Below are 27,405 nucleotides of genomic sequence, written 5' to 3'. Positions count from 1 at the left end.
TCATTCCTAATTCTATCTAATCTAGTATGCCAACACATCCATCTCAACATCCTCATTTCAGCTACTTTCATCTGTTGGACATGGAAGTTCTTGACTGGCCAGCACTCTGCCCCATACAACATAGTCGGTCTAACCACTACCTTGTATAACTTACCCTTAAGTCTCAACGGCACATTCTTATCGCACAAGACACCGGAAGCGAGCCTCCACTTCATCCACCCTACCTTGATACAATGTGTGGCATCCTCATCAATCTCCCCATCATTTTGAATTATAGACCCCAGATACTTGAAACTCTCTCTCTTGGGGGTGACTTGCGTATCAAGCCTCACATCCCCGTCCGCTTCATGGGTAATACCGTTGAACTTACACTCTAAGTATTTTGTCTTGGTCCTGCTCAACTTGAAACCCTTAGACTCTAGGGTATGTCTGGAGCCTCTCATTAACACCACTGCGCGTCTCATCAATCAGAAGTATGTTATCTGCAAATAATATGCATCAATACAATTCCCCTTGAAAGGTACAAATTTACCCTTTAAATATACGAAATAAGCTAATTTTACATCGGTCAAGAGCTTAAATACCCTCTTATTTACTAACTGTTGAAGAATTGAGGCTAATTGATCTCTAGTCTTAATGTTTAGCACTAAGAATTAGCATGTGACTCATAATCCCACAAAATTTTAATTTTTCTTTTTATATTCCCCTTCTCTTGTCCTGTTGTCCAATCCTCAAAAACCAAACTAAGAGCCCGCTTGGATTAGCTGATTTGAAGTAGCTGATAAGCATTAGGTGCTGAAATGCATTTTTAAGTGCTGAAACTGATTTAATAAATAAGTAGTTACATGTTTGGATACAAATGCTGAAATTGATAATAAGTTGCTGCAGTATTTGATAAAAAAAAATGCTGATAAGCTCTTTTTCTGTTAAAATGACTTAAATAACCTTAGAATTATTTACACTTATAAGGGCGTAATTTATTCAAAATTTTAGATTCTAGATTGATTCAAATACAAAATATTCTATTTGTCATTTTATTTTAAATACAACTGTGCTTTAATAAGTTAGTTTTTATTAAAAATATAATTTATTTTATGATAAACATATAATCATAAGTTATAATAATTAATAAATTGATAAAAGTTTCTCAGAAAAATAAACCTAAATAGGATAAAATATTTGAAGAGAAACAAACATTGTCTTCATCACCACAACACTGAGAAAGCAATACACCAAAAAATTGATATGTCCTCATTTATTATATACAGTTCAAAGATTAATACACAATTACATTGATACAAATATGCAAAGGAATAAAGGATTTGCATATCTTAAATAGTCAATGAGAATTGCAGACTTGAAGAGGCGGGGGTTTAGGTTGAAAAAATACTTGAGTTAGAGATTATCCATGTAGGAGTTTTGTTCTAAAAAAGAATATTTTAAGGATAAAATAGTAAAAATTTTGGTCAAATTTAAATTGCTTATAAGTTAAAAATTCATAAGTTGGGGTGACCAGCTTATCACTTTTGGCTTATTTTTGACTTATAAGCATTTGACTTATAATTAATTTTAATTTTATCAAATACGTAAATAAGTCGAAAAATACTTATAAGTTAGTTTGACCCGTTTATAAGGTTAGACAAACATTCTCTAATTGACAAAAAAGATTAAAAAAGAGTGACCTAAAAGAGTGGCATAAAAGGCATTCTACAAAAGCAAGTACTACCAACGCTAGTATTACAGACTGAACCTCTCAGTCACTCCCTATGGGTTATCGGCTTCATCATTATAATCACATTCTCCCCATTTATTATCACCCTTTTCCTCGGCTCTTCTCTTTTCGCTTCAATTTCAGGTAAATTCTTTTACATTCACATATATACACCTTATGTTTATCACTACAATGACATACGAAATGCATGTAACCAATTTTTTCTTAAAATTGATGACTCATTTTATTTAAACAGGGTGTGGTGTTGCAGCCAGAGTGGTAAAAATCAGGCACAAATGGAGCAAGTAGTTGTTAATGGTTCAGAGTCACATTTAGTTGTTGTGGATAATCCTAATTTGTTGCAAAAGAAAATGTCTGCAATTCGCCTTGCCGGTCCTGCAAAGCTCCAGGTTTTGTTCCGAATTTTTATTTTTGTTGGGTGACGAATTTTAATTGAGAACAATGCATTTATTCAGCTTCAGTCCCCAAATGTCTTTCGTTACATATGTTTGTTCACATTACTTTTAGTTTGTAAAAAAAAAAAACTATTTAGAAATAATTTAAATTTGAATTTTCTATTTTACCTTTAGCGAGACGATGTATAACCACACAAATATTTATGACATGTTTTATACCACAAGTTTTAAAAGCCTTTCTTACTCAGTCAAACTGCATGACATAAAATGGGACAAGAGGAGTATCATTTTTTGGGGGATAATTGCACTTTTGGGTCCTTTAGTTATTGGTAAATTCTGATTTTGGTCCTTGTGATATTTTACTGATCATATTTAACCTTGAATTGGTTAAGGTGTGTGTTTTCGCTCCTTTTACGTAGTAAATATGTTATATTTAGATTCTTTTGAGACCGATATTACCTTTAAAATAGAGTAACAATACAAATTTAACATAATGCATAGTTAATTAAATAGTTTAACAGTTAATGATTTTCGGAATCTGTGAAGATTCACTACCAGAAGGATCAATATTGCACATTTCGATTAATTGAAGGTTAAATGTGTCTAACCAGATCAATATTGCACATTTCGATCGTTCAGGGACTAAAAGTACAAATACAATGACGTCTGAATTTAAGACATTGTTTGTTAATCCGATCAATGCACTTTTTCATAACTTGTATGATAAAATGTTTTCCCTTGAAGAAAGTTGTTATCTATGGAGCATTGCTGCTAATCTTGGGTATATATGTAGAACTTCCTCAATAACTTATTATTTTCTTGGTTAAAGCTTCATTCTTTATCTTGTGCGCGAGGATGAAGTAGCCTAACATTTCCTGCTTCTTGGCTGCGATGTTAAATTTGTGATTGGGTAAACTTGTAAGTGGTTAGTTGAAAGTTGAAACTGTACTGACATTTACCAATCTCTAGGCCCTTATATAAACTACAAGGAAAGTGCGCATCTGAAATATTGGTTGCTTGCAAGCAGGATATACTTTTAGAAGTGAAATCTAATAGGCTGCAACAACAACAACAAAAAACCTAGTGTAATCCCACGGGTGGAGTCTGGGGAGGGTAATGTGTACGCAGACGTTACCTTGTAAAGGTAGACAGCCTGTTTCGGATAGACCCTCGGTTCAAGGAATAATGAAAATAGAGTAACAAACAATAGTAACAACAATGCAATAGGAGCAAATGGATCAACATGTAATAATAAAGAATCATGAATAAGAGAAATACAAAAATAGTACTAGTATCACTGGTAAGACTAAGAGACACTAGCGACTACCTGTCACCCTTCCACCCTAATTCTCGATCTTCACCCTTTCCTATCGAGGGTCATGTCCTCGGTAAGCTAAAGCAATAACATGCCCTTCCTAATCACCTCACCCTAGTACTTCTCAAGCGTACCCTTACCCTTCCTAAGACCCGCCATGGTCAACCTCTCACACATCCTGACGGGGACATCTACGTCTCTCCTCTGCACGTGCCCGAACCATCTCAGCCTCGATTCCCGCAATTTGTCCTCCACCGAGGCAACGCCCACCCTTTCCCTAATAACTTCGTTCCTAATTTATCTTTCCTGGTAAGTACACACATCCATCTCAACATTCTCATTTCAACTACCTTCATCTTCTGGACATGGGTTTCTTGACGGGCCAACACTCCGCTCCATACAACATAGTCGGTCTAACCGCCACTCTGTAGAACTTGCCCTTAAGTCTTGGTGGCACATTCTTATCACACAGAATCCCAGAAGCGAACCTCTATTTCATCCACCCCGCAGCAATCCGATGAGTAACATTCGTCAATCTCCTCGTTGCCTTGGGTTTGATCGCAGACCCAAGATATTTGAAACTATCCTTTCTGGGGATGACTTGTGTATCAATTTTCACTTCCACTTTTGCTTCAGGCATCCCATCACTGAACTTGCACTCCAAGTACTCTATTTTCGACCTGCTCAACTTGAAACCTTTAGACTCCAACGTCTGTCTCCAAACCTTCAACCTAGCATTAACCCCGCCTCGTGTCTCGTCAATCAATACTATGTCATCAGCAAATAGCATACACCATGGCACCTCTCCTTGTGTGCGTCGCGTCAACACATCCAACGCCAGGGCAAACAAAAACAGGCTAAGAGCCAATCCCTGATGTAACCCCATCTCCACTCGGAAATGTTCCGAGTCACCACCCGCAGTCCTCGTCCGAGTCTTAGCTCTCTCGTATATATCCTTAATCACCCTAATGTACGCTACCGGAACACCGATAAGGCGCTAACCTCCAAACATCTCCACATAACCTCCCTCGGAACTTTGTCATAGGCTTTCTCTAGGTCTGAAATCTAATAGGCTGGATTTTATAAATCATGGCATGCTTCCTGAAAAGTTCTGTTATTGAGGATCAACTATAACCACCTTTCCCAAAGTTTCTATCTGATTTTTAACTTCTTTTAAGTGGTCAAAATTATTTAAAATTTGGTTAATTAAGGGCTACATGTGACGAGCTTATTGCCTCTGGTACTTCCTGGACGTGCTTGCTTAATTGCATTTGGAAAACAAAGTTAGATCTGATATCAAAGTAAACACTTTTATGGTCTTGAGTTTGAACTGATACTGTTTGTCGACTTGATCTTGGTACTGGTCCGTCTAGATCAAAGTAGGAGCAGATAATTATATAGGTAATTTTAATAGAATGGAGATGAGAAACACGAGGATGCGTTAGGGTGCAGGACATACAATTATTAGTCCTGGTTATTCCAGCCTAGTTCTATATCAATCTTTTCTTGTGCGCTGTTTAAAAACAAAATTATGGATGTTGAATCTTATATAGAATCTACTTTTCAGCTCCATATGGTTTGGTAGGACGCTACAACGGTTGGCTCCATGTTTTGTATGACCTAAGTCCAGAACCATGAGCATTTGTTAATGGAAATTACTTCTCTTAGATACAGACATACAGTCTCAAACATGTGTGTGCACACATACCCATGCACATTTCACCTTGTTCTAATTGCTTTTTCCGTTTACGTACTAAACTATTTCAACATCCTAGGTAATTGCAGATTTCGATGCCACATTGACAAAATACTGGATCGATGGTTGTCGAGGCCAAAGTATGTTATCCACTTCATACAACATTGTCCTATTATGATAGATTGACTGGAACAGACTGCATATTCAATAGCATACAATTCGATATATGTTCCTTAGCTCAGGAAAACAAATTTTGTAGGCAGTCATAACCTTTTACAGCAGGAGGATCCTGAGTACAATGTCAAGAGGCAGAAGTTATATGATTACTATCATCCCTTAGAATTTGATCCAGCTATTCCCCTTGATAAGAAAGCAAAGCTCATGGTAGAGTGGTATGTGTTATGAATTTGTACAGCTATAATCGGGTTGGACTCATATGATATATTGCATTTTCTTGAGTTTTTGACAAGTGAAATGTGAAATACATAAATTTGAAGTTTCAAGGATAATATTTATATTCTTGTAGATTGTACGAGTACCATGGCCTATGTGTTAATGCAATTCAAATTGGTGAATTTTAAAGGGATTGTAGTACATGGCCTATGTGTTAATGTCCAACTTATTTTCTGCAGGTGGGAAAAAACACATGCTCTTCTCATTGAAGGAGGCCTTACATACAATGCAATTCAAAATTCAGTGGCTAAAGCCACAATTGCATTCCGAGACGGTGTAACTGAGCTTTTTGAACTTTTAGAGGTACAGTATAGCCACTATCAGCTGTTGTTTTCTGAGACTTCTTGAGATGATGTTTGATGAATGTCAATGCAACATATATGATCCATTGGGATTTTCTCGTGTGATTTGAAATTTCTATTAGAAAGAAAGCTGATGGGTTAGTTCAACGAAGAGCTAAAGTATAGATTATAGGACCAATCTAAGATGTTAAGAACCTTAAATGCTTTTATTTCTGTTTTTGTTTTTTGTTTTTCGACCTTTGAAAGTCCTAGAATATCAGGCTTAACCACAGTTCAAATTTTGTTTAGAAAAAAAAAAAGTTGAATGCTGATGCCGAAGTTGTTAGTCAATTATCCTAGAATAGCTCTTCTCAGAAGAGTTTCCTTTTGACCCTCTATTCTTTCCTGTGATTGCTTCATAATGACTTGGATCTGTTTGATATGCAGGAAAAAGGTGTACCTGTTCTTATATTCTCTGCAGGTTTAGCTGACATAATAGAGGAGGTTAGTTCTTCAGGCTTGTCAGTGGTCTTGATGCATAACAGGTGGATGCGATTGTGTCACATTTGTCCAATTTGGCTTTAGATACGAAGTCTCATCTTCTTGATTTGGCAGGTGCTGAAGCAGAAAGTTCATAGATCTTTCAAGAACGTTAGAATTGTCTCCAACAAGATGGTGTTTGACGAAAATGGTCGCCTACAGTCATTTAAAGGTATCACCTATCGCCATTAGAGGTGTTCTTTTTGCTTACATTAAAGAGTGCTTTAAGCAGTTTCCGCTGATGTTTTGATTCATAATAAATCTGCATGGGCTACCAAATTTTACCTATTCCTCAAAGTTTGCGAATTGCCTTCAGGTTGTAAGTTTAAGCTTCAATGGAGGCATAAGCTGCTCTAGTTATGCCTCCTTGGAGGAACAAGTAGATAAAGACTTTTATTTTCTTATATTCTGACAATATAAAGAATATAAAGTATTTAAGCTATCAGGTTATTTAACGACCAACCACATTTGATTTTCTGTAGTGTGGATTAGTAACTTAAAAAAGAGGGTAGTTAGTTGTTACTACGGATCAATTAGTCACTTTTTTACATTGTTGGTGTATATAAGACCTTATCAAAAAGAATAAATCTAAAATTGGTCTATATAAGTTAAATTCACTACTTAAAAGTAACACACTTGCAGTAATGTAGAATGAAAAATACCTTTGTCATTTATGTTTAGTAAAATATCTTGAAACATCTGAGTTTACTTGTAAAAAATAGCTTTCTCCTTTTTATCTTTATCAAATTCTTGAATATAGAGACATTTGAATATAAAAATTTATAGTTCAAAATATTATTAGTTATACTGTTTTGACTCAAAACAAATGCCACGGTTATCCAAAACAAATGCGGGTCAAACAGTCTAATTTTTGGATTTTCGGATACATGGATATCCTTTAAAAATAAAACAGTCTAAATAAAGTACTACAGTCCGACCTTCTTGAAGATTTAAAATATTTAAAGAAATATTTTAACTCTTCGTCAAGAAAAGTGCAGTAATTGTGTCATAAAATTGGGATAAGGGTGGTAAAGTTCTCTCTTTAAGGAAAAAAATTATTTGTTGCGTCCTTGCATTTTTAATGTATTTAATAAGATTAAAATAATAAATAGCTAAATTATTACAAAATGATGATATTCCAATATATTTCTCTATAATGACAATTATTTGATAGTTCCATCTGACTAAACCATGGTAGATAAAGTGATTCTGTACTTGTGCCGGTAGGAAGCAACATGTGACCTGGTGAATTAGAGGAGGTGTGCACGAGTTGGCCTAGATAGCAGAGTTTTTAAGAAATGAAAAAGGGAAGATAGTCCATATTCTTATACTGGATTACTACAACACTATCTTTAGTTTATTTTGTACCTACAATTATTAAAACATAATTTCACTGACAAATAAACTTAAACCATTTATTATATTTTTTTCCAATCAAATAGATAAAGAAGATATCAGTTGTAATTAAGATTTTGGTATTGCTACACTTGGTTGGGATAAGTGTAAATTTAGAGTCTCACAAGAGTCAGAGAGCTCTTAATTTGCCTTAAACTACATTACTCCAATATCACTATGAAATATGTCCAAATACGGCAGACTATACAGAGGATTCAAATCAGCGACCTCAAGTAGATTGGTACATTAAGACAGTTGATTGACTAATTTGATTGATTGAAACAAATAAGGACGAATTCTTTTATGATTTTTTTGAATTTTATTTTTTCCAATAAATGCGAGTTTGTCCTCCATAGTTTTGGGCATTTATAAGGCAAATGTAAATATGGAAATCTAAATCATGAAAACACATGAACACTAAAAGACTACATAATTAAGACTCTTCTATGTAGTATAGATTAGTTTAGGAGTGGAGTTCAAGCTCTGTAACGAATTGATTAATAGCTGATCATTGGCTGAACATCTTGATCCTAGTAGTTACTGGTAGATACTAAGCTTCTACACATATTTGATCTGCGGAGGCATATCAAGCAAAGTAAATTGCATGGATATTTCTTGTATTGTTGGTCATTTACATCCTTTTTCTAAAATTAAGAACACTAACTGAACCTGCAGGTAAGACAATCCATGTACTCAACAAGAATGAGCATGCACTTGACATGGCCGCACCACTTCACGATCACTGCGATGACCTGAATGGACTGGGCGATGAGAAATCTTCATTAAAGAAGAGAACTAATGTGCTACTCCTTGGTGACCACATTGGAGATTTGGGAATGTCAGATGGCTTGGATTATGAAACAAGAATATCTGTGGGTTTTCTGTAAGTATCTCATCATGTTTTCTTATTCATCAAATTCGAAAAAAAACTAACAGAGATATCAGATGACAAAAAACTAACAGAGATATCAGAGAACAGAGAACATTCACTGCTCATAGAATGAATACATTGCCAATACCTCAAACCACTTAAATAAGCTAGAGAGAGAAGTAGAAAGTTTGAGAATGTGTGTGAGAGATGACCTCAAGTTGGTGCATGCGATAGCCAGGCTTATTGATTGTAATTATAATTGATGTAACCCCATAGTTAGAGAAATTAGGTGCTCACGTCCCATAATCGAAGTAGGAATGTGTCACGACCCAAAATCCGACTAGTCGTGATGGCACCTAACCCAACCCCCTAGGTAAGCCAATTATCAACTATCCAATTCCAATGAATTTAATAAGGCAATTTTTTAAAAGAAAATATATGAAACCAATACATTTCCCCAAGAACTGGTAGTACAAATCATGAGCTTCTAAGAATAAAGTTTACAAAGGTGGTATGAAATAAATACATCATCTGTTTGAAAGGTGCATAAACAGAGTTTTATGAATCTAAGGCTACCATGAACAAGGGGCAGCTGTGACTGGATCGCAGGTACATCTTCAATGCTAGTTCTCGCCATGCACAACATCAACATCCAAAATCTGCACGCAAGGTGCAGAAGTGTAGTATGAGTACAACCGACCCCATGTACTCAATAAGTAACAAACCTAACCTTAGGTTGAAAGTAGTGACGAGCTTGTACCAAGGTCAGGGTCTAGCTCCGATAACCAACAACAGTTCATAACAACATGAAGCGAGTAATACAAGAAGTAACTCAAAGAATAAACGCTCAGCTACATCATAATTTCTGAAAATAATTCTGCCTTTCCAGTGTATCAGTGAAAATCCAAATCGTTTACCAAAAATATAAGAAAGTTTGAAAACAGTAATTTTTCCCAAAAATCCTTTCAACAATGATAAGATGTTTTATTTTCTTTCCAGATAACCAGTGGAAAATGCATCACTATGCCCATATGCCAATATGTGTGAGAAGTCATGAATGACGTGATACCGTACAACATGAGGAAAGTGCATCTCTATGCCTTAATGCCAAATGTGCATGTCAATGCGATGCAACTCAGTGATAAAATCATATGCATACTCTCAGAGTATCATTTCACTCCGTCCTCCCAATCACTCAGTCCTCCCAGTCACTCAGTCCTCACAGTCACTCAATCCTCCCAAATCACTCGCCACTCGCGCTCGGCACTCGTACTCGGCACTCGCACTCAGTAGGTACCTGCGCTCACTGGGGGTGTGTACAGACTCCGGAGGGGCTCCTTCAGCCCAAGCGCTATAATCTGTACGGACAACTCACATGCTGCACGGACAACTCACGTGCTATAGTATCAATATCTGTATCCGCACGGACAACTCACGTGCTATAATAAGCTAATCTGGCCTGCTGCGGCATGCAACCCGATCCCATAATAATAAAGTATATAAAACTAATATGGCCTGCTGAGGCGTGCAATCCGATCCCATAATTATCCTCACAATCAGGCCCTCGACCTCACTCAGTCATCAATCTCTCCAGTCTCTCGGGCTCACAATGTCATGAAACTAGACCAAAAATGATGATATGATGAATCAATAAATAGCAATAGAGACTGAGAGATGATATGAAATGAATGAACATGAGTGAGTATGAATTTACAATTTAAACAAATAAATTACACCAATATGACCTTTGTGGGTCCCAATAATACTGGTACATAGCCTCAACATGATTTTTAATATGATCCTCAGCTCAATTTCTTTAGCACATAAAACTACATAGAAAATGCCAAGATTATTTGACTACAAAATTCCGCGAAAACAATTATGTCACAATTTCCATAGTGCACGCCCACACGCCTGTCACCTAGCATGCGCGTCACCTCCCAATAATTCACATAATACATATATTCAGGGTTCATACCCTCAGCTTCAAGATTAGAAGAGTTACTTACCTCAAACAAGACGAATCCAATGTCGAGCAAGCTAAACAATGCTCCAGAAATCCCATTCTGCACGTACCAACTTCTGAACGGCTCGAATCTAGCCACAATTAATTCGATTCAGTCAATACCAATTATTGTAATCAATTCCATAAGGAAAAACTAATAAAAATCCGAAATTAACTCAAAAATTGCCTGTGGGGCTCACGTCTCGGAATCCGACGAAACTCACAAAATCCGACAACCCATCCAATTACAAATTCAACCATACTAATTTCACTCAATTCCGACTCCAAATCGATGTTCAAAACTCGAAATTAAACCAAGAAGGTTTTCTAAATTTTTCAACTTAATTCACCCATTAAATGATGGATTCAAAGGCATAATCATGGAAATTAATCAAAACTGGATAAAAATCACTTACCCCAAACACCCACGCAAGAATCTCTCCAAAAATCGCCTTCTACCGAGCTCCCAATTTGATTCTGTGTTATGAACTCAAAACCCCCGTTTTGGAACTTTTAATTCTGCCCAGAAATGCCTTCATCGCGTTCGCGAAGCACAAAAATGTGCTGCCAAGATTCCTTCTTCGTGTTCGCGATCTCCTCATCGTGTTCGCGATGCCTTCCGACCTCTGCCCTTCGCGTCCGCGAGACACGAGCCGCGTTCGAGAAGGCTTAACGCCAGGCAGGCCCCCAGCTCCCTTTCCTCTCCGCGTTCGCGTCCGCCCACTCGCGTTCGCGTAGGCTTTCCCCAACTCCCTTTTCGCGTTCGCGTCTCCTTCATCGTGTTCGCGATGGGCAAATCCCAACAACCCAAAATCCTTCTTCGCGTTCGCGAAGAACAACACCAGACACCAGTTCCAGCAGTTGCAAAACAAGGAAAAATGATCCAAAACCATCCCAGAACTCACCAGAGCCCCCGGGACCTCAACCAAACATACCATCAAGTCCCAAAACATCATGCGAACTTAGTCGAACCCTCAAATCACCTCAAACAACACTAAAACCACGAATCATACCCCAATTCAAGCCTAATGAACTTTGAAATTTTAAATTTCTACAAACGACGCCGGAACCTATCAAGTCAAGTCCGATTGACCTCAAATTTTGCACAAAAGTCATAAATGATATAACAGACCTATTAAAATTTTCAGAATCGGATTCCGACCCCGATATCAAAAAGTCAACCCCCTGGTCAAACTTCCCAAAAATTCGACTTTCGCCATTTCAAGCCTAATTCCACTACGGATCTCCAAATAATTTTTCAGACACGCTCCTAAGTCTAAAATCACCATACTGAGCTATTAGAATCATCATAATTCGAATCCGAGATCGTTTACACATAAATCGACATCCAGTCGACTCTTCCAACTTAAAGCTTTCCATTAAGAGACTAAGTGTCTCAATTCATTCCGAAATCTCTCCGGACCCGAACCAATTACCCCGACAAGTCATACAACAACAATAAAGCATAAATTGAGAACTAAATGGGGGAACATGACCGTAATACTCAAAACGACCGTCTGGGTCGTTACAAAATGGTGCCACTATCAATAAAATTTGCAATCTTTTTCAGTCATAAGGCTTTGAACTTTCCAAGATAAGCTTCCATTGAAGATTTCTTCAAATTTGTCAAGTCATTAACAATAAGATGAAATGAGTTGATACTGATGACATACAAAGGTTTGTTCCAACAACAAACATTTAGCCCAACTCTCTAAATGGATAAAAGCTGAAGTAAAGAACTTGTGACCGCAAGAAATACACTGGTGAGCATCAGTTCTCTCTGACGCACTTTTTTATTCTCTGAAATCTTGAAGAGTTCTAGTTAGATGGTTGACAACTCCTTGTCCTTTGTATCATTTTTCAATGGTAAAGAAAGGACTTACCCCATTGCATGAAGTGCTCCCTTGCTAACTAGTTTGGGGTAGGAGAGATTGAAGGCATATAGTACGAAGCCTTCCCCTTGCATTTGTGGCTTACAAGGTTTTACCCTTCGAATTTGTGGCCTACAAGTTACCAAAGGAGCAATTTTACTATAGTCATAAGGCTCGCCCTCAATTATAATTCGATTGATCAGACCGCAAAGTAGTAATTTGTAACAAATTACTCTTTTTTGTGATAACTGAGAAATATATTATATCCAAATTCAGAACTTGATGGATACTTTACCCTTCTCCACTTAAATACAAGACCTGATTCATTCATAACAGGATTCAAACTTGTAACTCACGCCTACCACACATCCCATGTTGTACTACCTTTGCCATTGAATCAAAGGTCTGGGCACAATTTCCAACAGATTTTTTTAGTCGCGCTTGTAAGATTACCATAGATATGAGGATATGTGTTCCCAAGAAGCCATCGGTAAGGTGGGGATAGCAAGAGTGGATTGGAGTGACTGATTTGCCTAATCTATTATGAACTGATAAAATACCCCTTCATAAGAAAAGCAAAAATATCAAATTGCTTATTGATGTTTTTCTAATTCAATGTACAGTAGATTCTTCTTCTTCTTCTTCCTCCTTTTTTCCTTTTAGATGGAAAAGTCCACTCTCAAACCCCCTACCTATTAGCCAATGGTGGCTCTTATTCAGCTTTGCAATGGTGGCTCTTATTCAGCTTTGCTCTTGGAGGTTGAGGACCTTTACCCGTAGGATGTCCATCCCTTGATTTCAATGGGTAGTAGTTCTATTGTGGAAAAGATTCCTACCGTGATGTATTTAGCATCTGAATATGTGTGATTGCAAAATATGACTTCTTAACTAAGCCAAAATATTTGGTCCTTTCATGCATATCCATTATGGAATCATCTTCTTTTTGAATAAAATATATGTTTACAGATGAATTGGGTTTGTTTTATCCTAAACACTACTCAATAAAAGCTTCCAGTGTCTGTCTTTCAATTTGCAGCTTGGGTCCATACCATAAGCTCCTATATCGGTTTCAACTTTCTTGAGGATTTGTTGCGACCAAACACACACGCAAGTATACGTGGTCATCAAGTAATAAAGTAGTGAGTAGAGTATCGTTCCCACAGAGACTTATAATTAACTTTTGACTGATTCAAACTCAAACAAATTATCTATTCAAGAGATTTTTCTCAAAATGAGTAGGCAATTAATTAATAACCAAAGAAAATATCAAACAGTTAATTAAACTAGAGATCAACTAAAATACGTAGGCAATTGCGAATAACAAACAATAGGAGAGGAAATTCCGGGGTCATAGGCTAGCTAACAATCTTGTTGCGTTCTCGGCTTAAACTGACTAATTGATTTATCTGGTTTGTTGATTGACAAGGTTAATGTTGCTCGTAAGAATCTGTCGAGTTCTTACTCGCCTATTCAACTTAACTTAATGCCTATATGTCTATGGAATTAAGACTAACAAGAACGCATTTACACTTCCTGTGTTTCCAACCAAGTAAGACAATTAGGTATATTTCTATCCTAATTGCGAATTCGTTCCCCGATGCTCGGGTTCAAAAACTTGATATATTTAATCCTATATGCAATCTAGCAGTGTTGTGAAGAGCGTGAAGCGAGAAAAAGCGACAACCCCCATTTCGCTTAAAGCGAGAAGCGAAGCGCTTGCTTTTTTGAAGTGAGGCGAAATTTAAAAAAAATAAATTAAAATAAATGCTGTATAGACAACACATGTAATTGTAAGCAAATGTTCAATACTTCAATGTAAAAACTAAAGAGTAACATCAATTAAAGCACAAAATGAGCATCCTATTCTTCTACAAGATTGTCAAATTCTTGTATTCCACTATCATTATTATATTGCTCGTCATCTTCTTCAACTTCTTCTTCATCAACTAGGGACAAAGTAGTTGCCTCCTTTCCCTTCCTCTGTGAACTTGAAGTTGAGGTACTTCCTCTCAAATCATAAATCCTCTCCCCAATTCCACGCGCCTCCGCAACATCACCCCAAGTGAAATAAGAAGTTTCCTCAAATACTTCTTTTGGTGCCATTAAAACAACAACTACATAACACATAAGAAAGGTAATAAGAACTAAGAATAAAGGATATAAAAATTAGAGGAAAGGCAGTAATTCTCTGTTAAAAACTGGGCAGAGAAAGAAGAACCCAAGGATTGGCATCAATTCTGAGAAAGAACAGAAGGTAAAAAACAAATTCACCAGCATTTCGCTGCTATTTGGACGTTGAAACAGTGAAAGAAGAAGAAGAAGAAGAAGAAGAAGAAGAAGAAGGAGAAGAAGGAGAAGGAGAAGGAGAAGGAGGAGGAGGAGGAGGAGGAGGAGGAGTAGGAGAAGGAGGAGGAAAATCAGAACATACATGTTGCTGTTGAAGACTTGAACTTGAAGTTGAAGTTGAAGAAGAACCCTAGTCGCCTTTTAGACTCTCAGATGCTCTGCTGAAAACCCTTCGTTTAATAAAAGACATTGAAATTCGTTTTTAATTAAATAGCCTGACTTCTCTTTAAAACAAAGAAGCGATCGCTTCCTTCGCATCGCTTCGCTTGGCCGCTTCTCGCTTTTAAGTGGGAAGCGGTCGCTTTTTTCTACCTGAGTCGCTTCACATGGGAAACAGGCACTGAGTCGCTTCGCATCGCTTCTCACTTAAAGCGAGGAAGCGAGCACTTTCTCTAACACTGCAATCTAGAATTCTCACTTTCGAGTTCAACTCTAGATTCATAGATTGTATTCCACTGTTAGCTATGTAGGAAAATAATTAAAAACAGAATTAAATAAACAACCCAATATGATAAAATCAAACTCGTCAATTCAAATTTCAAACGTCAACATTCATGTAGCACCCATGACCCCATAACTAACGAGTTTAGCCACACACGCTCATGGTAGCAATATCAAGTATTTCCCAAGAATACATAAAAATCAATAAAAAAAAAGGAAAAAGTAAGAACTCAAGACGAATTCCGTGGTTTCCAAACTTTGTGATGGTTTTTCTCTGCTTCCCCGTGTGTTAGATGACCTAAAAGAGACGTTTTTTTTGCTTATATATTCCGTACAAAAGTCGTGGGCCAAAGTTTTCCTTTTCCTATTCCGTCTCAGCTTCACGGATTGATGCTGGGGTGGATGCTTCGCATCCGCCTCAGCTTCAGCTTCTCAGCATCGCATGCTCCACCCTCTGTTCCTTCATCTGTGCTGTGCCTAGGTGCGGAGTCTAAGGCGGGTGCCTTAGCCCAACTTCACTGCTAAGGGTGCACCAAATATACTTTTTTCCTAGGCTGGATGCGATGCATCCACCCTCTTCTCCATAGTTGGAGCACATTTTCTTCATATTTTTGCACTCCAAACACCCTAAATCATCACACACAACTCAATTAGTCATAAAACCAATAATTAGTACATGTTGGGCATTTTAAAGATCAAATAGCATCAAAAAGCGGTTAAAACATGAGTAAAGTAACATTATAACATATAGAAATATGCCCAACATCACCACCCCACACTTAAACCTTTGTTCGTCCTCGAGCAAAGTAGAGTCAACCTACAATAGATCGAACAAAATTAAGCTTATCGCTATCAAGCCACACATTTCAATTAAGCTCAAGCACCTATGACTTTGGTAGATACCAACAATTAGCCCTTTGCACATGCATTCTCGGACTTTCTTCCCCATGTTAAAAAACATGCTAAGCACAATAGTGAACAATTCAAAATAATCAAATAGTAACTTCGGGACATCTCAACCTCAGAAACTGACTCCCTAGCATAACTACTTTCAGGCCAACTTACTCACTCTGATTGAAAAGCTTAATAAAGTCACCTATCCATCATGAAACATGTGCCTTCACCACAAAACAAAGACAGATAGTCCACACACTCAAATAAAATTTGAACGTAATTTAAGGACTTCCAACAATAGAAGAACTCCCTCACTCTCTCAAAGAAGTTCACATGCGCACAAAAGGTACCATAGGCTTGCCCGTTATGTAAATCTCTACTAAATGTAGGCCCGCTCAGTCTAAAATCAATTAGGACTTTATCGTGGTTGTAACGTGGGCTAAGGAACGGGTATGATAGATATAGGAAATAATGGTTAACCCTCCTAAACACTTTAACACGTCAAGTAATCACTTCAAGCGCAACTTTCTTCAACCCCACTTCAATTTCACAACAATATCACCCTCCAAAACATTCCCTCTTTCTTTAAACACTACCTCAATTTACATCCCACTAGCAAGAACTAGACAACAATTCATTCATCTATATTTTTATTTTTATTTTCTATTTTCAATTTCAATTTTCGCTAGTGGTGTATTGTTTTACAAAATAAGTGCACATTTCTCCCTTTCGTTGGTTCCACTCGAAAGCCACCTAAATCCCCTCCTTACAACACTCATTTCACAATTAAAGTGCCTTAAAAGGTACAAGAATCAAAAGTTTCAATTAAGAACAAAAGGGTATAGGCTCGTACTGTGGGTGCCAAATAAAAGGTCTACGAGCTCAAAATAGCTAACTAGGGATGATTTTATTTGTGATAGCATTACAATTCCAAAAGGATCAAAGAAAGCCTAAAATTATATTTCAAACAGAGCAAAACCTAGGATTTCACTTCAACTCGCATGCAGGGCAAATTCTAGACACAAATGTACTACATGAAACTATACAAAAATCTCACCACACAATGGCACATGATTCAATTAGGATGGCTACATTCCAACTTTCAATCAAAGCAAGTATAAAGTTTAGCCACAAATTTAACGCACAAGGCACGACATTTAGCACAGGAGTCAAGAAAATGAGCCTAAGTGTCACAAAAAACTATTCTACTTTTCAAAGCAAAAATGGTTCTCAAAAACTCATGGATGCTCAGGTCAAACTCTGTTGGTATTAAACAAGTCACTAAATATGCTGAATTTAGTCTGAGTCTTTCTATCCTACACTACTCTACAAATAAAAAAAATAATACCCGGTTCAAAAATTTATCCCTTGGAACCGATGGCCAAAGAAAAACCAAAAGGGATTATTGCCTAATAGATTAAACTATAAACTAACTACTCAAAGTAAATAAAATATTTTTGTGCTTTTCTTTATTTTTCTGTCAACTTCTTAATACTAACACTACTTCCTAGAATCAATTGAAAATCTTTTTGTCTTTTTCCAAGGACCTTAATCCCTCGAGAGAACTGTGCAGGTAGTCCGTCGTCGGGAAAAGTCCTCTGTTTGTTTGATATTATTTATTTTTAATTTTTTTTATAAAGCTACTTACTACAAATGTAAACAACAAGAGACTGAGAGCTACTACTTATAGACGAATTTACTAACTATTACAAGTCGTTAATTCAGTGAATATTACAGCCCCAAAAGTATCAAAAGCAACAAACATTGTAATAGTTAAGTACATTCATCCACAAAAAAATGAATAACCCCCACCCTATACTTAGAACCGTGCGTTGTACCCAATGCACACAAATAAAGTGGAGTAGGGTAAGAAGAATTTCCCTCAAGTCGATGTGCAAGGCTCCTCCGTGGTCTGTGGAGGAGCATCAGAGATAGTGGCAACAACTGAGTGAGTACTCGAAGCATCCATGACATCTATCATGGCCCCTCTGGCATAGCAATAGCATCCTCACGAATAGGGGACTCGGTCACAATCCTATCATCACCAACTGGAGCTGTGTCTGTAGCACGCCGCATGACGGTCTCAGTGGGCATGCTGGACGGAGACCCCGGGACTATATGAGGAGCAGATGTGGATGGTCCAACAACGGATGGTGCAAGCAACTGTGAGATATCTATATTTGTACGTTGGACCAAAGCACGGAGGAGTACTGATACCTCCCTCATCATCATAGCCTGCTCAGCCTGGACTCGGCTTAGATCCGCACGAGTCTGAATCAACTCATCTCTAGTGGCACTCAACTCGGTACGAGTCGCGATCAACTCAGCCCTGTTCTCTTGCATATCAGCTCGCATCTGCTCAAACAACTGTTGAATAGTGAACTTAGAGGCCCTCCCCCTGTTTGGCTCTAGTACATGAGTAACATCATATGGTCCTGGAGCTTTAGCCTCGATGTCATCATTCTTCATGTCCCATAGCACTCCCATCTCCGTCAAGTTAATCTATAAAGTATTTGCAAAGAACCTCCACTTGTAGTTCATCATGGTGCGCTGCATCTGGTCATGCATGATGGCTCCCAAGTTGAGCGGGATCCCCTCCAATAAAGCATACAACACTAGTGCTCGGTATCGAGGGACATTAGTTTTATGTTTGCACGGCATCAAGCGGTTGCATATGAAATTCAGAACCACACGTGCTTATGCACTCATGAATTCTTTGGCCAGAGAATGGTACTCTACACTCTCATGCTTCCAATTTGCATCTTTCCTAGTAGGGCATAGGACAGACTGAATATGTTAGTAATCAGGCGGTTTGCATATAGAGTCATACTTGTCCGTTGGTGTGTGTGGCACCACTAAGAACTCGTTCAGAGCTTCAGCTGAGACATTGATATCCACTCCTCGCACTCTCACAATGCTGCCCCGTAAGTGACGCCAATTGGCGTAAAGCTCTCTGACAATAGTAAGGTTGGCCTTGCCGTGGCCCTTCAAGATAGGTCCCCATTGTTGCACCTCTCGAATTGATTTCAGAAGATCTGGATAATTTTTCTTCAGTGCTCCAATGTTGATTGGCTTTTCTGGAATATATTTCTTTGAATCCAGGAGCTTCTCATAAGCTCGGAATGCCTTTTCACTAACAAAATTCTTCTCCCAAGCAGCTCGGTCAATTGGTTCACCCTCATCTTCGTCGCTCATGTTGACATTTGTGAGCTCATAGTCCGAATCAGACTGAGATTCTGAGGTAGTCTTCTGCTTCCCTTTATCTTTCGGATCAATCTGCTTGGTGGATTTGGTCTGGTGCGGCACCGGTTCTCTGAACTTTATCTCCTTGCTTGGCAGATTTGCTGATGTTTTTGTGGTACCAATTTTCACAGTCCTCCTCACTAATGGTTCCTCCTCTTCTTGCTCTGATTCATCAATTCACTGCCTAGTCGGCGGTGCCTTTGCTTTCTCAGTCCGCTTTCTTTTGTTCTGTGGGTTGGGAGCACCTGTCGCTTTTCCAGTAAGCTTTTTAGGCGGTTGCCTGTCATTATCTCTTTCTTATTGTTTGGACGTTTTGCTCGTTGCCGCCATTAGGAACCTATGTACCTGCAAAGCAAAGTCAACAATTAGTGTGCAGAACATTGAAGTTTCAGATGTGAAGCAGCTGTGCAAGAGTATGCACTTCCAATCGTCCGCACGCTTATGTCATTCAGTACTTCATTCAAACATAGCCCATGACTTTCAGCAGGAATCAATTAACTGGTAGCACACGAGTGAGCAATGCACTTATAGACATAATTATGCGCAACGAGAGATATAATGCTTGAGAGGTAAATTTAGGCGCCAACGAAGTCTGAGTAACTGAGCGACACTAGTATATGCTAATGAACAAGTGTGGGGTTGTTTGACTGATTGTGTACAGCCTTGTCGGAATGTTTCGAGCCTGTGGTAGATTGTCCTAATAAGCTGAACATCCGGCACATGCTTGACTGCTTGTATTGTAAAGCGTTACTTCAATTTGAATTCTGTGCGCTCTATGCGTATTGGTATGTCTTGAGATTAAGTGTGGGGTTGTGAGTAGTTTATGATGATATAGCTGAGTAGTAAATTCAAAGTGAGCTATTGTAGGTAATCGAACATGCTTTGAGCAACACTTGAATCTATCTCTCGTTGCGCATAATGATGTCTATAAGTGCATTGCTCGCTCGTGTACTACCAGTTAATTGATTCTTGCTGAAAGCCATGGGCTATGTTTGAATGAAGTACTGAATGACATAAGCGTGCGTATGATTGGAAGTGCATACTCTTGCACAACTGCTTCACATCTGAAACTTCAATGTTCTGCACACTAATTGTTGACTTTGCTTTGCAGGTACATAGGTTCCTAATGGCGGCAACGAGCAAAACGTCCAAACAATAAGAAAGAGATAATGACAGGCAACCGCCTAAAAAGCTTACTGGAAAAGCGACAGGTGCTCCCAACCCACAGAACAAAAGAAAGCGGACTGAGAAAGCAAAGGCACCGCCGACTAGGCAGTGAATTGATGAATCAGAGCAAGAAGAGGAGGAACCATTAGTGAGGAGGACTGTGAAAATTGGTACCACAAAAACATCAGCAAATCTGCCAAGCAAGGAGATAAAGTTCAGAGAACCGGTGCCGCACCAGACCAAATCCACCAAGCAGATTGATCCGAAAGATAAAGGGAAGCAGAAGACTACCTCAGAATCTCAGTCTGATTCGGACTATGAGCTCACAAATGTCAACATGAGCGACGAAGATGAGGGTGAACCAATTGACCGAGCTGCTTGGGAGAAGAATTTTGTTAGTGAAAAGGCATTCCGAGCTTATGAGAAGCTCTTGGATTCAAAGAAATATATTCCAGAAAAGCCAATCAACATTGGAGCACTGAAGAAAAATTATCCAGATCTTCTGAAATCAATTCGAGAGGTGCAATAATGGGGACCTATCTTGAAGGGCCACGACAAGGCCAACCTTACTATTGTCAGAGAGCTTTACGCCAATTGGCACCACTTACGGGGCAGCATTGTGAGAGTACGAGGAATGGATATCAATGTCTCAGCTAAAGCTCTGAACGGGTTCTTAGGGGTGTCACACACACCAACGGACAAGTATGACTCTATATGCAAACCGCCTGATTACTAACATATTCAGTCCGTCCTATGCCCTACTAGGAAAGATGCAAATTGGAAGCATGAGAGTGTAGAGTACCATTCTCTGGCCAAAGAATTCATGAGCGCATTAGCACGTAGTTCTGAATTTCATATGCAACCGCTTGATGCCGTGTAAACACAAAACTAATGTCCCTCGATACCGAGCACTAGTGTTGTATGCTTTATTGGAGGGGATCCCACTCAACTTGGGAGCCATCATGCATGACCAGATGCAGCGCACCATGATGAACTACAAGTGGAGGTTCTTTGCAAATACTTTATAGATTAACTTGACGGAGATGGGAGTGCTATGGGACATGAAGAATGATGACATCGAGGCTAAAGCTCCAGGACCATATGATGTTACTCATGTACTAGAGCCAAACAGGGGGAGGGCCTCTAAGTTCACTATTCAACAGTTGTTTGAGCAGATGCGAGCTGATACCGAGTTGAGTGCCACTAGATATGAGTTGATTCAGACTCGTGCGGATCTAGCCGAGTCCAGACTGAGTAGGCTACGATGACGAGAGAGGTATCAGTACTCCTCCGTGCTTTGGTCCAACGTACAAATATAGATATCTCACAGTTTGCACCATCCGCTGCTGGACCATCCACGTCTGCTCTTCCTATAGTCCCGGGGTCTCCGTCCACCATGCCCACTGAGGCCGCCGTGCCGCATGCTACAGACTCAGCTCCATCTGATGATGATAAGACTGTGACCGAGTCCCCTATTCGTGAGGATGTTATTGCTATGCCAGAGAGGGCCATGATAGATATCATGGATGCTTCTGGTACTCACTTGGTTGTTGCCCATTGTCTCTGATGCTCCTTCACATACCACGGAGGAGCCCTCCACATCGACTTGAGGGAAATTCTTCTTACCCTACTCCACTTTATTTGTGTGCATTGGGGACAACGCACGGTTTTAAGTGTGGGATGGGGGTTATTCATTTTTTGTGTGGATGAATGTACTTAACTATTACAATGTTTGTTGCTTTTGATACTTTTGGGGCTGTAATATTCACTGAATTAACGGCTTGTAATAATTAGTAAATTCGTCTATAAGTAGTAGCTCTCAGTCTTTTGTTGTTTACATTTGTAGTAAGTAGCTCTATTAAAAAAAATTAATAATAATATCAAACAAATAGAGAACTTTTCTCGACGACGGACTACCTGGACAGTTCTCTCGAGGGATTAAGGTCCTTGGAAAAAGAAAAAAAGATCTTCAGTTGATTCTAGGAAGTAGTGTAAGTATTAGGAAATTGACAGAAAAATAAAGAAAAGCATAAAAATATTTTATTTACTTTGAGTAGTTAGTTTAAAGTTTAATCTATTAGGCAATAATCCTCCTTGATTTTTCTTTGGCCATTGGTTCTTTTTCAAGTATGAATTTTTGAACCAGGTATTATTTTTTTTATTTGTAGAGTAGTGTAGGATATAAAGACTCAGACTAAATTCAGCACATTCAGTGACTTATTTGATACCAACAGAGTTAGACCTGAGCATGTGGATTATAACTTTCTCCATGAGTTTTTGAGAACCACTTTTGCTTTAAAAAGTAGAATAATTTTTTTGTGACGCTTAGGCTCATTTTCTTGACTCCTGTGCTAACTATTATGCCTTGTACATTAAATTTGTAGCTTAGCTCTGTACTTGCTTTTATTGAAAGTTGGAATGTAGCCATTCTAATTGAATCATATGCCATTGTGGTGAGATTTTTGTATAGTTCCATGTAGTACATTTGTGACAAGAGTGAGTTGCTCTAGTGGTGAGCACCCTCCACTTCCAACCAAGAGGTTGTGAGTTCGAGTCACCCCAAGAGCAAGATAGGGAGTTCTTGGAGGGAGGGAGCCCGAAGGTCTATCGGAAGCAACCTCTCTACCCCCAGGGTAGGGGTAAGGTCTGCGTACACACTACCCTCCCCAGACCCCACTAATGGGATTATACTGGGTTGTTGTTGTTTGCATGTAGTACATTTGTGTCTAGAACTTGCCCTGCATGTGAGTTGAAGCGAAATCCTAGGTTTTGCTCGGTTTGAAATATGATTTTAGGCCTTCTTTGATCCTTTTGGAATTGTAATGCTACCACAAATAAAATCATCCCTAGTTAGCCATTTTGAGCCCGTAGGCCTTTTATTTGGCACCCACAGTACAAGCGTATACCCTTTTGTTCTTAATTGGAACTTTTGATCCTTGTACCTCTTAAGACACTTTAATTGTGAAATGAGTGCTGTAAGGAGGGGATTTTGGTGGCTTTCGAGTGGAACCAACGAATGGGTGAAATGTGCACTTATTTTGTAAAATAATACACCACTAGCGAAAATTGAAAATAGAAAATAAAAATAAAAATATAGATGAATGAATTGTTGTCTGGTTCTTGCTAGTGGGATGTAAATTGAGGTAGTTTTTAAAGAAAGAGGGAATGTTTTGGAGGATGATATTGTTGTGAAATTGAAGTGGGGTTGAAGAAAGTTGCGCTTGAAGTGATTACTTGACGTGTTAAAGTGCTTAGGAGGGTTAACCACTATTTTCTATATCTATCCTACTTGTTCCTTAGTCCACGTTACAACCACGATAAAGTCCTAATTGATTTTAAACTGAGCGTGCCTACATTTAGTAGAGATTTACATAACGGGCAAGCCTATGATACCTTTTGTGTGCATGCGACATTCTTTGAGGGAGTTCTTCTATTCTTGGAAGTTCTTAAATTACGTTCAAATTTTATTTGAGTGTGTGGACTATCTCTCTTTGTTTTGTGGTGAGGGCACATGTTTCATGATGGATAGGTGACTTTATTAAGCTCTTCAGTCAGAGTGAGTAAGTTGGCCTGAAAGTAGTTATGCTAGGGAGTCAGTTTTTGAGGTTGAGATGTCCCGAAGTTGCTATTTGATTATTTTGAACTGTTCACTATTGTGCTTAGTATATTTTTTAACACGGGGAAAAAAGTCTGAGAATGCATGTACAAAGGGCTAATAGTTGGTATCAACCAAAGTCATGGGTGCTTGAGCTTAATTGAAATGTGTGGCTTGATAGCGATAGGCTTAATTTTGTTCGATCTATTGTAGGTTGACTCTACTTTACTCGAGGACGAACAAAGGTTTAAATGTGGGGCGGTGATGTTGGGCATATTTCTACATGTTATAATGTTACTTTACTCATGTTTTAACCACTTTTTGATGCTATTTGATCTTTAAAATGCCCAACATGTGCTAATTATTAGTTTTATGACTAATTGAGTTGTGTGTGATGATTTAGGGTGTTTGGAGTGCAAAAATATGAAGAAAAGATGCTCCAACTATAGGAGAAGTGGGTGGATGCGTCGCATCCAACCTAGGAAAAAAGTGTATTTGGTGCACCCTTAGCAGTGAAGTCGGGGCTAAGGCACCCGCCTTAGCATCCGCACATCAGAGATGAAGGAACAGGGGGTGGAGCATGCGATGCTGAGAAGCTGAGGCGGATGTGAAGCATCCACCCAGCATCAATCCCTGAAGCTGAGATGGAAAAGGAAAACTTTGGCTCACGACTTTTGTACGCAATATATAAGCAAAAAACGCCTCTTTTAGGTGATCTAACACACGAGGAAGCAAAGAAAAGCCATCATAAAGTTTGGAAACCACGGAATTCGTCTTGAATTCTTACTTTTTCCTTTTTTTAAAAATTGATTTTTATGTATTCTTGGGAAATACTTGATATTGCTACCATGAGCATGCATGGCTAAACTCGTTAGTTCTGGGGTCACGGAATGTTGAAGTTTGAATTAACGAGTTTTATTTTATCATATTGGGTTGTTTATTTAATTCTGTTTTAAATTATTTTGTTGCATAGCTAACAGTGGAATACTATTTATGAATCTAGAGTTGAACTCAAAAGTGGGAATTGTATATAGGATTAAATAGAGCAAGTTCTTGAACCCGGGCATCGGGGAACGAATTCGCAATTAGGATAGAAATATATAATTGTCTTGCTTGGTTGGAAACACAGGAAGTGTAAATGCGTTCTTGTTAGTATTAATTCCATAGACATATAGGCATTAAGTTAACTTGAATAGGCGAGTAAGAACTCGACAGATTCTTTCGAGCAACATTAACCCTGTTAATCAACAAACCAGATAAATCAATTAGTTAGTTTAAGCCGAGAACGCAACAAGATTGTTAGCTATCCTATGACCCTGGAATATCCTCTCTTATTGCTTGTTATTCGCAATTGCCTACGTATTTTAGTTGATCTCTAGTTTAATTAACTGTTTGATATTTTCTTTGGTTATTAATTAATTGCCTACTCATTTTGAGAAAAATCTCTTGAATAGATAATTTGTTTGAGTTTGAATCAGTCAAAAGTTAATCATATGTCTCAGTGGGAACGATGAACGATACTCTACTCACTACTTTATTACTTGACGACCACGTATACTTACGTGTGTGTTTGGTCGCAACAAGTTTTTCTTCTCCTTATTTCAACCTGTGATGTTGTAATCAAGGGTGGAAGGGTACTTCAGCCTAATTTAGGCGTCAAACAGTACTTGTAATCTTTTCATAGGTCAATAAGCTTCCAAATTATACTTTTCATTATTTTAGAAACAAGAGAAAATTGTTAATTTGTGGATTTTGTAGAGTTTGTAATATTAGGAGATTGTTCACTGATTGCCTGCTGAAGTTCGAATAGATATACTTTCCCAAAGTCTTTGACCTAATGGTTTGCCAAGATATTTTCTTACAACAGGAACTTCTACCGGAGTTTCATATTAAAAATTTTTGTAACGTTGTTTCTTCTTTGTCAGAAATTGCCGACATGTTTCAGCTATACTTAATATTGGATTAACAATGCAAATCCTCAAAATGTTATCTTTTCTTGATATATGCTGTCCAGTTTCCATCTTCTTTGTCAAATGCAAATGGTGAAAATCCCCTCTTTGTGCATAGAGGCTAGAGCTAATAAAAATAGTGCAGAACTCAAAGCATAATGAAGTTTGCTCCTATGGAGTTTCACAAAGCATGAGCACAAGACCAGACTTACAGCTGTGTGACATTTTAGTCATGTTGATTTAATGTCTTATTATCTTAGACCAAGTTGCATATGATGGCAGACTTTAGTGTGCTATAGTTGCTAAACTTACTAGAGATTGTTGCAGGAATGACAAAGTAGAAAACTCTCTAGAAAGCTACCAAAAAGCTTTTGACATTCTGTATCTGGTAAGAAATTCTTTGATGAACTTTAAGTTTGATCATTCTGCTATTATAAATTGCTTGTCATTTCCCTTTTCCTGTGTCCTATCACCTTTTTTCCTAAATTGTAGAATGATTCATCAATGCACGGAGTAGTCAAGCTAGCGTCTCATCTCTGTTCAATGGAAAGCAATTGAGTCTCCTAATATTGTGTCTTGGATTGGCATAAAGCACGAATGGCTGCTACATTTATCGTGTCAAGAAAATTTTCATTAAAGAGAATAGGAAGGGAAATGCATAGTAACTCTCCTAATATCAACAGCTTCTCAACATCTGTTGTCACATGAAGAAGGTTTTAATGGTTTCTCATCTTTTACCTTATTATATTTTTACACCTCAGGGATTTTCTATTGGAATAATAAGCTACAATTTTGTATTATTTTAGACCTTGCACTCTTTTTACATATGTTGGTTCCAGAGGCGGATCCAGGATTTAGAGGCTCCGGGTGCCACAAATTTTGAACATATCCATGTTATAGTTTACATTATTTAAATAAGGTATAAATTTAATCGGTTTGGTTTATTTGGATTTCGGTTCGGGTTATTCATCTTTAAGGTTAATATAGACAAATCGATCGAGCAAAAAATATATGTAATAATTATAATAAGTTGAAAAAAAGCATAAGATTCAACTGGAGTATGCATTTTGTACAAGAAAAAGGCTTGTTATCAATTTATATTTGGATACTCAAGGCAAAAACTTATACTAATATGTCTAAATATTAAAATAGAAGTAAGCTTATAGGCATTATTCAATTTACTATTTTTTTATAAAAGTTAAGCTCACTCGATATT

At 38.1% G+C, this 27,405-nt stretch overlaps 1 protein-coding gene across 3 annotated transcripts; it reads left to right on the top strand.

The window, feature by feature from the left end:
* The first annotated feature begins 1,700 nt into the window (after positions 1-1,700).
* On the top strand, positions 1,701-27,139 carry LOC107825387 (uncharacterized). Of its 3 annotated transcripts, XM_016652242.2 has the most exons (10): positions 1,701-1,855; positions 1,968-2,121; positions 5,218-5,278; positions 5,398-5,530; positions 5,771-5,894; positions 6,320-6,376; positions 6,488-6,584; positions 8,483-8,690; positions 26,517-26,577; positions 26,682-27,139. In XM_016652242.2, exons 1-10 carry the CDS (start codon positions 1,767-1,769, stop codon positions 26,745-26,747), a joined length of 1,050 nt encoding a protein of 349 aa, XP_016507728.1. In that variant the 5' UTR covers positions 1,701-1,766; the 3' UTR covers positions 26,748-27,139. The 3 variants fall into 3 exon arrangements, with proteins under 3 accessions (XP_016507728.1, XP_016507729.1, XP_016507730.1); XM_016652243.2 differs by lacking the exons at positions 26,517-26,577; positions 26,682-27,139 and adding an exon at positions 24,644-26,508; XM_016652244.2 differs by lacking the exons at positions 26,517-26,577; positions 26,682-27,139 and adding an exon at positions 20,590-21,713.
* The last annotated feature ends 266 nt before the right edge of the window (positions 27,140-27,405 follow it).

The sequence above is a fragment of the Nicotiana tabacum genome, chromosome 13 (assembly GCF_000715075.1).
Source record: "Nicotiana tabacum cultivar K326 chromosome 13, ASM71507v2, whole genome shotgun sequence".
Classification (NCBI taxonomy): Eukaryota; Viridiplantae; Streptophyta; class Magnoliopsida; order Solanales; family Solanaceae; genus Nicotiana; species Nicotiana tabacum.
The sequence above is the reverse complement of the archived record's forward strand: the minus strand, read 5'-3'. Positions and strand labels throughout refer to the sequence as shown.